Genomic DNA, 12,049 nt, shown 5'->3' on the forward strand with positions numbered 1-12,049 from the left:
GATCAAATCTGTACGTTTTATAGATGAGGTCCCTGAACTTTACAATCATGCACCTCTAAAAGTGCGACTGCATGTTTTAAAGAACAAAGGAACAGCCTGAAGTAGTGTTGTGTTGTCGAGAATGAATTGGACCGAGTTGAATTGTTCTGCCACTGAGGGCATCATAGCACACCGCTTTACAGAACAGTTCACCCAAAAGTTAAAATATCATTTACTCACCCTCACGTCACTTCAACTCATCTGTGAGAAGGTGAATAAATAGGACAGAATTTCTATATTTGGATCAAAATAATAAATTTAACAGAACAAACATTTCAGATGTATAAAAGACAGCTGAAGATCATGTGAGGATACAGGGAGTGTCTAAAACAGTCGCTTTATTGTGTAAAAAAAAGAACTAGACAGATGGACAGCAGCGGGCTGAAGGGATCGTACTCTGACATGCAGCATGAGGAGCGTAGCAGAATGCCAATGATTTAAGGCACTAATACTGTTCATGATCTGACACGGCTGAATCTCTGGACAAATCAGGATTATGTTGTACCTGCAGTCGAATTAGCCAGGTTTAAGAAATGGCCATAAAAGGAAAACCAATCCCAGGTCCGTTCCTGTTTAAAATCTGGCCGTTCACAGTGGTCAGTACTTACCTCATCATTATTATAAATCTGAGACAATAAATACAGTACACCATCAGTGGAGCTATGAATTCGAGGCACATCATTTCATGGGATACGTTTGAGACCCAGCGCTGGGCTCAGAATATCATAACCTGTAATGGCCAACTGGCACAACAATAAATTAACAGCAAAGAGAGGCGAGAAGATGCGTCTATAATGTCTGTGTTTGAAGAGGGTGAAACTGAGTCTTATGATTGACGTATTATGATACACTTTAGCGATAAACCGATAAATGTGAGGAACGCCAGCGTACGTGTGAGTTTTTCGGTGTAGTGATATTAAGCTGTTATGTACATGTGCTAAAAGGAATGAGTATTACTTTAAGAGCAACATTCAGGTCTGACGGGACTCCTGCGACATACAGTGTGGTCTTCTTTAGAGTAGTCTGCACACGGATTGATGAAGAGTTTACAGCCAATCAGGGAGAAGAACAAATCACTGAGGTCACAGCCTTTTCCCTAAATGGACTGTCTCCTCGGTTATCTCACAGTAAAGGTGGTTATTAAGGGTCAAAGGTGAACACGCACACAGACACGCTCGCGCAAGACATTCACTTTTTGTCTCCGGGTCTTGAGTCACTTCAATTCATGATGTAATAAAATCCATCTTCCTCTTCTCCCTCAGTCCGTTTGGTAGGTCAGCATGTGTATCCCAGGCCGACGTTGTGTGTCTGTGTCTGTGTATGTGTGCACGTGTGTTTGGGCCTGTTTAGAAGTCTATATCCCAGCCTGAATTATCATCAGGCGGTGGGTCTTCATTGTCCTCTGGGAAGCTGTCAAAGTTACTGGTGTCCGTGGATGATGTTAGCTGCATGTGCACAAAAAATGGGAGAACCGGTTAGCTTGTGAGTTATACAGAACATAATAGTCCACATGGACCAAAACAATAGAGTACAATTGCCTTTAGATTGTTTTTGAAAAGTCTCATGCTCACCAAGGCTGGATTTATTTGGTCAAAAATACAATAAAACAGCAATATCGTGAAACATTAAATATATTTTAACATCAAACAGTTTGTTATTAATGTTAAAGGGACTTTTTTTTTTTTTTTTTACAGAATTCAAATGAGTCAATACATCATTAATCCTTCCAGAATGTATTTACCCTGATTCACCATGGTAAGCCTATTATAAGCAGGGCCTCAAACTAACTTTATGCCACATCTGCCAATGGCCGGTGACTTAAGAAAATTTACCAGCGAATGCGATAACTATTTTTTTTTTACCAGCCATGAAAGTTATGACACCAAAATTTTAGATACAAGTGAAAATTCACAATTCTCTATTCCAATTGCGATACCACAGCTAAAACTACCATCCTAATATAAATGTAAAACATTATTTAAGACAAGTAAACAGTCAAATAATCAAATTACAAGTAATAGCACAAATAAATACAGCAGAACAAAGACACAAATGAAATAAACAGTGCTTTTAGGTTTTAGGTAGATCTACATTTAAATAAAATTTAAATTTCTGTACCTGAAAACTACTGTTAAAGTAACGCTGCATATAATCTTCACTGTATAAATTTACAAAAGTTGTATAAAAGTTATTCATTCAAGAGGAGTGTGTTTTTTTTCTTGGTCCTTTGTGGTTTTATTAACATTAAAAACACAGACAGCATGAATATTGGTGCTGTCATTTTAAGACACAAGGCAGAGAGCCAATATACTTATACAATACATATGCGTTTTCTTTTTTAAACTGTTTACATTCACTTAAGACATAACCAACTATGTTTACTAGGAAAATCGCAGAGATGGGCATTTTTGTGTGAATTTGTCTACTCAAGCGCTGGAAGACGTGAAGGGGTGCTTAATCCAGTATCCGTGCGTAGTCTGAGAACAGGCTTTCTGGGCGCGCGCTTCAATGTGAGTAATTGTGTTCCCTTAAGCGTGTCTTGCGCTTGAATATTTTAATTGACATGCATGTAACGATGCAGCACTGGCCCGTCATCTGTTTGGAGCGGCGTTCATGTTCTTACAACATTGCATTGTTAGAATTCATAAAAATATGACCGGCTGTGGCGGATGTTGATGAGCCTGGGTCAGGTCAGTTTGTCTTTTTATTCAGTGGAATTTTTGTTTACAGTAAAGGCGGCACAACAACATTATTTTAGTTAGGGCTGCACGATTTGGGGAAAATGTCATTTGCGATTAATGAGGTCAATATTGCGACATTAAAGTAAAATGCACACACAGATTAGTGATCATTCTGTGTATTAATGTGTATTTCTCAACTCAAACTAGCAACAACAACTAAATGATTGATAACACCTATAATGATCAATAAACCATTGATGTCTGGATAAAAATGACGACACCCCCCACATTTTAAACGTTAATTATAGCCATCCAACATTACAGTGATTCCATCAATACAATTGAAAGCTATCAACTTTTAAAATATTTATTAGGCTTAAAAAAATAATAACAGCTTTTAAATTAAGTGAGCTTCAAACAATCCTCACATAAACCCATAATAAATGCCATATTTACCTGTGCCCTTCCTGTCTTAACAGGTAGGATTGAGGATTTATATACAGAAATTGAATAAAGTTATCAAACAGTCTGCGCTGCATGAATTATAAATTATATATAGACTAATCCTTATTAAAGCTACAAAACTTCTTTAGTCAAGAGCAGTGAGTAATTTTCTGTTCCCTTTATTCTTTGATTAACTTTACTGACAGAACGCTTTATTCGCTGCTGGCCCTTTAAGAGCAGCCGTTGCCGAGACGGGGATCTCACACGCGCCTCATTCTCTCACAAGCACAACTCTTCACGGCCATCATAAGACTGCTCTTATGTTATGAAGATAATCGACAAAACGGCATTTTGGCATAATTGTGTGTGTTATTGTTCGTTCAAGCTCGAAAGAGAACTGTATTCTGGCACGCGGTCTGTGCATGCGCATGAATCTTGCGCGCGTCTTTCTGTGAGTCACAGTCAGGACATTCACAGGCAGCGCGCTCTCTTTTGACTTCTTGTCGTGCAAAATGGTTTTAAGGCATTTGCACGAATAAGAGCGGGATAAAGTAAAACACTAGTCAAAGGATGACAAAAAAGAAGAGATGTTGTGTTCATATAAAATCGCGGCATTTTGCGTTATATAATCGCATAGGTTTGACATCGCGATTGCGATTCGATTAATCGTGCAGCACTAATTTTAGTTTAATAAACTTTATTTAAACTTTCGTTTTGAGTTAACTGCGAGTTTGAGTTAACTCTTTAGTTTATTCTTACTGTTCTTTTTGGGTTTGCTTGTTTGTTACGTCTGAGTCCTGTTTGCTGGTGCACAGTCTACTTCGGACGTGTATATATATATGGTTGCAACCATTCGGGTTTCTGCCCCGGGGGACTCCAAGGACTATTTCGCTTCCTTTTCTTTTATTTATATATAGGAAGTACATTTATAAAGTGAAGTCATTTGACAGTATTATTTGAAGTGTTTGTGTATATTTGATGTTTCATATTTGTTTATTTTGTGTAATGACCATTATGTGTCTGCGTTTCCCCCTTTTTGTGTTAATTGGTACTGGCCACCAATGTATAAATTTGTTAACTGTTTCTGTATGAGTTAGTGGTGTTCTGTGAGAAAACCGGTGAGAGAACAGGCCTGTAGTAAACCTCTGTAATAGTTTGAGAGGCAAATGCAGTGACTCGTATTTATTGTAAAAGTGATTTTATTTCTTTTTTTCTCTTTATAAATACTTTGGTTTACCTCAGTTGGGTTAACATTTGCTTTACTTGTGTAACCCCATTCTGTGGAAATAAACCCCCAAGCATTTGCAGTAGCCTGCTGCCTTCATATTCTTTTTCCCTTTACTGGTCACATCTATCACACCGGCCAACTGGGGATTGATTCATATACTCACCAATGCAGATTTTTATTGTCATTTGGTGCTTGGAAAATGTTAATTTTAGGCCCTGATTGTAAGTGTTGTGATGGTTTTCATGTGAAAAATGGCACCCGCGCATTACTCATCATATCCGTAATTAGAGAAAAGTTGCTACGGCTACTTTGTGTATGGTCTGGGAGTGGCAGAGGTTAGTTGTCGCAATGAGCGAGAAAGGCAAGTCTGCTTGAGATCCTTTCCATCTAAACTGGTTATCTCTTAAGCCTAGTGAAATGAGGCTCTATTTTGGGTCCACTTTTATTTATTTTCTTTCTATGTAAATGACTTGCCAAATGTTTGTCCTAATGCCAACACCCAAATGTATGCAGATGACACAGTAATCTTTGTACATGCTAACAGTGCAGCTCAAGCTGCTGATCTGCTATCAAACTCGATGCAAAAGATTACAGAATGGTTAAATCACAATTGCCTTCAACTGAATGTATCCAAAACTGTATGTATGTTTTTTAGTAAATCTAAAAGCCGCTGTGCAGAACCGGATGTAGTACTCAAAACAGAACACCACAATCACTTAGACGCCATTCTGCTCCAGCGCATCAACAATAGCGGACTATGATGACAGCTCGCTCAGTGCTGGTCTGTGTTGAAACGCTGTTGTCAATCAACAATTGTGGGAGGGGCGTCCGATTTAGTGATGTCACAAAATCGAACGGCTCAATTTGAGACAGAGGAAAACATATAAGGAGATTAAAACAAAAACACTGGATGGATTTTTATCATTATAGGATGGTTGTGTACAGGCACTGCCAACACACATTTCAGTACAATCAACTTGAAAAAGTGCATGTACCATTATATGTGACATATCAAGATGCTGATTAGACAGCATGATTATTGCACAGGTGTGCCTTAGGCTGGACACAATAAAAGGCCACTCTAAAATGTGCAGTTTTACTGTATTGGGGGGGGGGGGGGTCCGAAAACCAGTCACCATTTGACTCAAGCAGTGCAACACATCTCCTTCGCATAGTTGTTCAGGTTGTTGATTGTGGGCTGGGGAATGTTGGTCCACTCCTCTTTAATGGCTGTGTGAAGTTGCTGGATATTGGCAGGACCTGGAACACGCTGTCGTATACGCCGATCCAGAGCATCCCAACTAGTGATGCACGATATATCGGCCGCCGATATAATATCGGCCGATATGGTCAATTTTTTACACATCGGTATCGTTCCGATGTCAAAATAGGGCCGATGTGAACAGGCCGATAATCATTCCTGTGTATTTGACGTGCGTGTAGATGTGAGTGCGGGGGCGGGGATGTTTGTTTTTGCACGAGCGCACGTCACATAATGTGCTGGAGGCGGCAAAAAAAGTCCGTTTAACTTTGCCTTTGGTGAGGGAGCAACGATGTCGTCTGTCTGGTCGTTCTTCAAAGTGTCTGAAGAGGATCCTCGATATGACGAAGGCTTCAGAGAGATGCTTGAGGTCGCTGAGCCCCGCTATGACAAGCCAAGTCGTCGTTACTTTGCGGATGTCGCCCTGCCTGCCTTACATGATATCGTAGCCACCCACGTCCACAAGTTACTCGACAGCGATGCTAATGACATCAGTTTTACAACAGATATCTGGAGTTCCGACCTTAACCAAACAAGCATGTTGAGCCTCACAGCTCAGTGGATTAATAACAACTTCGAGATGAAGAGAGCCGTGTTACATGCCCAAGAATTCCCTGGCTCGCATACAGGTAGGCCTGGCTATTTTTTTGGACAGATGCTAATTAAATTAACCTGTTAACCGTTGCCAGTGCGGGCGCACTGAAGCGTTTTTGTTTGTTTAAATAGTTCAAAGATACTATCAGATTTAACATTAATGTTATTACCTTGACAAACAAGAACTTTACATCATAAAACGAAACGATATAAGACTCAAGTTTTAGTATTTGACCACTATTGTATTCTGAGAAACTTATCGCGACAGTTATGTCTTTATTTGTGTCAGGATGTAATGAAAAAATGTGTCGATAACTTTAATATGAATTGTGAGCGTCAGCCGCTCTCATTCAGAAAAAAAACCCTCCTGTGCTGTCGTCATGACAGCGCTTGACAAAACAACGTCCCTCAGGGCTTTTAGCTAAAAAAGAAATATAATATGGAGAAACATTTATAGATTCTCATAGGTTTACATTAGATTTCTATAGACCGGAATAATATTTATTGAATTTATACCCAAATGCAGATAAAGATCTTTTGAAGACAGTAAACATGATTGCAATGATATTTGATTTACCTGTGTTCTTTGAGCCATAACAGGTATTTTCATAATAATAGATTATTGTGTTTATAATGTAATGCTAATCGATATAGACTTTATAGATAGCCAATATATACACCCAACCCACTTCTGCCGTGACTGATCAGAATGCGGGAATGGCAGAAGTTGGTTGGGAAAAAAGACGCATTGTATCATGTGCCAGCTAGCTAACATGTCTTTGATTAAACTTTTTTTTTTAAATCCTTTTATTCCAGGTACCGCCATAGCCAGTGCGTTTGAGGGCATGTTTACAGAATGGAGAATCCGGAAAGAAAATGTGCACGTTGTCCTTCGAGACAACGCACGAAATATGGTGAAGGCGATGGAGGAGTGTGGTGTTAAAAGCCTGGGCTGTATGGCTCATCTGGGGCAGTTAGCAGTGCACGATGCAGTACTAAGCCAGCGAAGCGTTGTTGACTCTTTGGCTATAGCGAGAAAAATAGTCGGACATTTTAAAAGCTCCCCCCTTGGTACCTCTCGGCTGAGAGACATCCAGAGAGAGATGGGAATGAAGACCAAGATGCTACAACAGGACGTCCCAACGCGCTGGAACAGTACATTCCTGATGATGACAACTCTCCTGGAACAAAAGCGCGCACTGGTTATGTACGAGGCTTACCACGGACTGCCTGTATAGAGTTGACGAGAGAGATTAGCTCGCATACAGCTACAGCTGCTGACGTGATCCCGTCTGTTGTGGCACTCAAGCGTTTTCTGAACAAGACAGCCGAAACCGACAGTGGGGTCAAAACGACCAAGTCTGCACTGCTTGAAGCCATGAACAAGAGATTTGAAACCACTTTCTCCGAGCAACTCTACTACTTGGCAACAATCCTGGACCCCAGATACAAAGATCGCTACTTTGATGAAGATCTCAAGCAAGTGGCAAAAAACAAGCTAGAGAAAGAAGTGGACAAGATGACAGTGTCAGCGACAACCAGCGCCAGTGCCACATTTGGGCCTACACCAGACACAGAAGACACTGAGCCAGAAGAAGGTGAACCACAAGAAAAGAGGATGTGTACACCAAGTGAAGGGCATTCGTTCCTGGACATGTTCGATGAAATTCTGGAGGAAAAGGAGCAGGATGAACAGGCAACAGGTTCAACGAGTGTGCAGGTAGGCTAGGTTACTATACTATTTGAATCAGATAATCTTTTAATAGTCTTTCATTCAAATTAAGTTTTTCACATTTCTTTGTGTGATCAGATCATTTATTGACAGTAAAATCTCATGAAAAACTGAATGAACAGTTATTTTATTTCATTTGGTGTCATGAATACAAATGTTGAATAATAATTTCCTGATGATTTGCCAGAGATGTATATTTACACTTGTCTATATTTCTTGTAGGTGCATGGTTACCTGAGTGAGCCCACCATCCCCAGAAATGTGAGCCCGCTGCAGTACTGGCAAAGCAACATGACCCGCTTCCCTGCCCTCGCCCCAATGGCACGCAAGTACCTTTCAGCTCCCTGTACAAGCGTGGAAAGTGAACGTCTCTTCTCCGGCGCTTCAAATGTTGTCAGTGAAAAGAGAAATAGGATCGGTACAGAGAGAGCAGAAATGCTCCTGTTTGTTAAGCACAACATTTGTCTGCTTCCAAAGCCCGGGAAGGCCAAGGGTTAGGCCTAACCCTAAAGTACTTGGTAGTTACAGTACTTAGTTACTGTACTTACAGTTCAGAAGACTGCAAAAGCCAGTGTCTGTTCAGTCCAGTTTGTTCTGGCTCCATTTTCACATTTTACCTTTCAATACTTTTGGCTTTGGCCATTTAAGGCCTACTACTGTACTTTAAAGTTTTGAACTGTTGTACAATGTTCACAGAATACAGTAACTTTGTCTCAAGTGAGTTAGATGTTTATTGAGATTTGAGAATACTCAGGGTTGGCATATTTATAGTGTGAATTCAGGACTTGTATCCTTTATTAAAAAAAATGTTTATATAAATATTTATTTTTTCTTTTGAAAATCTGATGACATATTTTGCACACAGGTAAAGGTGCCCAATATCAGTCATTTCTGAAAATAAAAAATAAAAATGTGTTTTGGAAAAAAGCTCTTTATTTAATTATCATCAAAATTTGTTTTCTATATAGAGATATCGACATCGGTAAATATCGGTATCGGCCATAACAGCAATATTAATATCGGTTATCGGTATCGGCCAAAATTTTCACATCGGTGCATCCCTAATCCCAACCATGCTCAATGGGTGACATGTCCGGTGAGTATGCTGGCCATGCAAGAACTGGGATGTTTTCAGATTCCAGGAATTGTGTACAGATCCATGCAACATGGGGCCGTGCATTATCCTGCTGTAACATGAGGTGATGGTTGTGGATGAATGGCACAACAATGGGCCTCAGGATCTCGTCATGGTATCTCTGTGCATTCAAAATGCCATCAATAAAATGCACCTGTGTTCGTTGTCCATAACATACGCCTGCCCATACCATAACCCCACCACCACCATGGGGCACTCGATCCACAACGTTGACATCAGCAAACCGCTCACCCACACGACGCCATACACGCTGTCTGCCATCTGCCCTGTACAGTAAAAAAACTGGGATTCATCCGTGAAGAGAACACCTCTCCAAAGTGCCAGACGCCATTGAATGTGAGCATTTGCCCACTCAAGTCGGTTACGACGACGAACTGCAGTCAAGTCGAGACCCAGATGAGGACGATGAGCATGCAGATGAGCTTCCCTGAGACGGTTTCTGACGATTTGTGCAAAAATTCTTTGGTTATGCAAACCGATTGTTGCAGCAGCTGTCCGGTTGGCTGGTCTCAAACGATCTTGGTGGTGAAGATGCTGGATGTGGAGGTCCTGGGCTGGTGTGGTTACACGTGGTCTGTGGTTGTGAGGCCGGTTGGATGTATTGACAAATTCTCTGAAACTCCTTTGGAGACGGCTCATGGTAGAGAAATGAACATTCAATTCATGGGCAACAGCTCTGGTGGACATTCCTGCAGTCAGCATGCCAATTGCACGCTCCCTCAAAACTTGCGACATCTGTGGCATTGTGCTGTGTGATAAAACTGAGTGGCCTTTTATTGTGGCCAGCCTAAGGCACACCTGTGCAATAATCACTGTCTAATCAGCATCTTGATATGCCACATCTGTGAGGTGGATGAATTATCTCGGCAAAGGAGAAGTGCTCACTAACACAGATTTAGACAGATTTGTGAACAATATTTGAGAGAAGTAGGCCTTTTGTTTACATAGAAAAAGTCTTAGATATTTGAGTTCAGCTCATGAAAAAGTGTTGCGTTTATAATTTTGTTCAGTGTATATTAAATGTAATGGTAACACTTTACAATAAAGTCCCATTAGTTAATGTTAGTTAATGCATTACCTAATATTAACTAACATTGAAAAATACATTTGCTACAGTATTTATTAATCGTTAATGTGTTACCAGAATTGGTTTAACTAACGTTAAAAGTATACAGTAATACAGTACTTACAAATCATTTGTAAACTATTAGTTTATAGTTAATATGTATTGTAGTGTCTACATTAATAGGCTATATACAAACAGTGAGTTCTTCATTCATTGTCACTGTAATTAACACAATTATTAATGTTTAATTATTAGCTCATATGTAAATAGTTAAATGTTATTAATGCTTTGTTAACAACTAATAACCATTACCAGCTCCTTTACTACTGGTTTAAAATGTGCATTACTTGTATGGTTAAGGAGGAGTAAATAGTTCACTTCAGATTAGGTCACGAAAAAGTGGAAAATGTCCTTAAGTGCTTCAAACCAACCTTTATTGGACATTAATTGCATTCATATTAAATGTTCTTTTTAATGTTTACAAATACATTAAGCGCGCACACACACTCACACTCTCTCCCTCTCTCTCTCTGAGAGATAATACACAAGGCAACTTTTTGAGCAATGTTGCTGGGCACTTTCCCATTGAAAATGGGCAATACATTTCTATCTGGATAATTTAGATCGGTCGTGGGCCCTGTGTCTCATCTGGTTGCCCGTTGACGGCAACATTGCCCGGCAACATTACTCAAAAAGTTGCCTTGTCTATCATCACCTTCACACTCTCTATCTCTCTCTCACACACACACACACACACACACACACATTGGGTTTCCATGTTTTATAGGGACTATATATTTTGTACAGTATAAAAAAATCTTAGATTTCTCATTATTCTATTCCCTTACCCTAGCTGATGCATTTTAACGTGATCTCATGAGTATTTGTATGCATGTTTCTACCTCACAAATGTTTACTTATATTTGCATAGATGATTAAAAAAATACAGTATTGACAAATTGACAGCATTGTTACTTATTGTATATATTGTACTTATTATTGTATACACATTATTATTTTTAACAGTGGTTATGTTTAGCTTTGGGGGTAAGGTTATGGGATCATATATACTGTGTGTGTGTACACGGTGAATGCAACCTGAATGCACACAGACTCATGGGGACTTGTCACTGTGAGGAAACAAGCTTATAAGTCACACTTTTTTTATTATGTAAAAATGCAGAATTTTTTCTTTGATGGGTAGGATTATGGCTAAGGTTAGTGTAAGGGGATAGAATATACAGTTTGTACAGTATAAAAACCATTACGTCTATGAAGAGTCCCCACAAAGATAGTAAACCAGACGTGTGTGTGTGTTTGACAACAGACAACGGATCTCTTTTGAAATCAAAGACGTGGTTTGTTCTGTCTGTTTAATCCCTTAAGACAAAACTGACTGTTTACACATTAATTTCGCATCATAAAACCATTTTGAGATGAATCTGAAAGTACATTTAACCACGAAGTCGTTGTCGCACACACACAGCTGCATGCGCGTGGCGTGAGTATTTGAAATTGAAAGACATCCTTCTGTCTGCGAGTTTCATATTTTTAATATATAAGCCCACTGCATTCTAAACAACATAAATAATGCCTTCGAACAGTATTTGTAAGGAAAATACCATATTTCACCAATATGATATTACAGTATCGACTGAGACTGCTCTTGCTTTCATTTGAGGATGCCTGGAAAACTGCCTTGACATACTCTAGGTAAATGGAATGTCAAGTCACCATAATTTATATAATGGCTAGCACTTTATACAATACAGATTGTTTCAAAGCAGCTTTACAGTGATAACAGGAAAATTATGCTATTGTACAGTCAGCAGCGTCAGTACATTATAG

The 12,049-nt window shown here is 39.5% G+C and overlaps 1 protein-coding gene across 2 annotated transcripts in view; it reads right to left on the reverse strand.

Moving 5' to 3' along the window:
- Positions 1-345: 345 nt before the first annotated feature.
- The window catches only part of prkg1a (protein kinase cGMP-dependent 1a), a 113,982-nt gene continuing 102,278 nt past the window's right edge, over positions 346-12,049 (reverse strand). For both annotated transcript variants that reach the window (XM_056272439.1, XM_056272438.1), the window contains exon 18: positions 346-1,484. In XM_056272439.1, coding sequence (XP_056128414.1) covers positions 1,386-1,484 — 99 coding nt within the window. In that variant the 3' untranslated portion in view covers positions 346-1,385. The remainder of the gene's footprint in view (positions 1,485-12,049) is intronic.

The sequence above is a fragment of the Rhinichthys klamathensis genome, unplaced genomic scaffold (assembly GCF_029890125.1).
Source record: "Rhinichthys klamathensis goyatoka isolate OS25496 unplaced genomic scaffold, OSU_Roscu_1.1 h1tg000338l_1, whole genome shotgun sequence".
Lineage (NCBI taxonomy): Eukaryota > Metazoa > Chordata > Actinopteri > Cypriniformes > Leuciscidae > Rhinichthys > Rhinichthys klamathensis.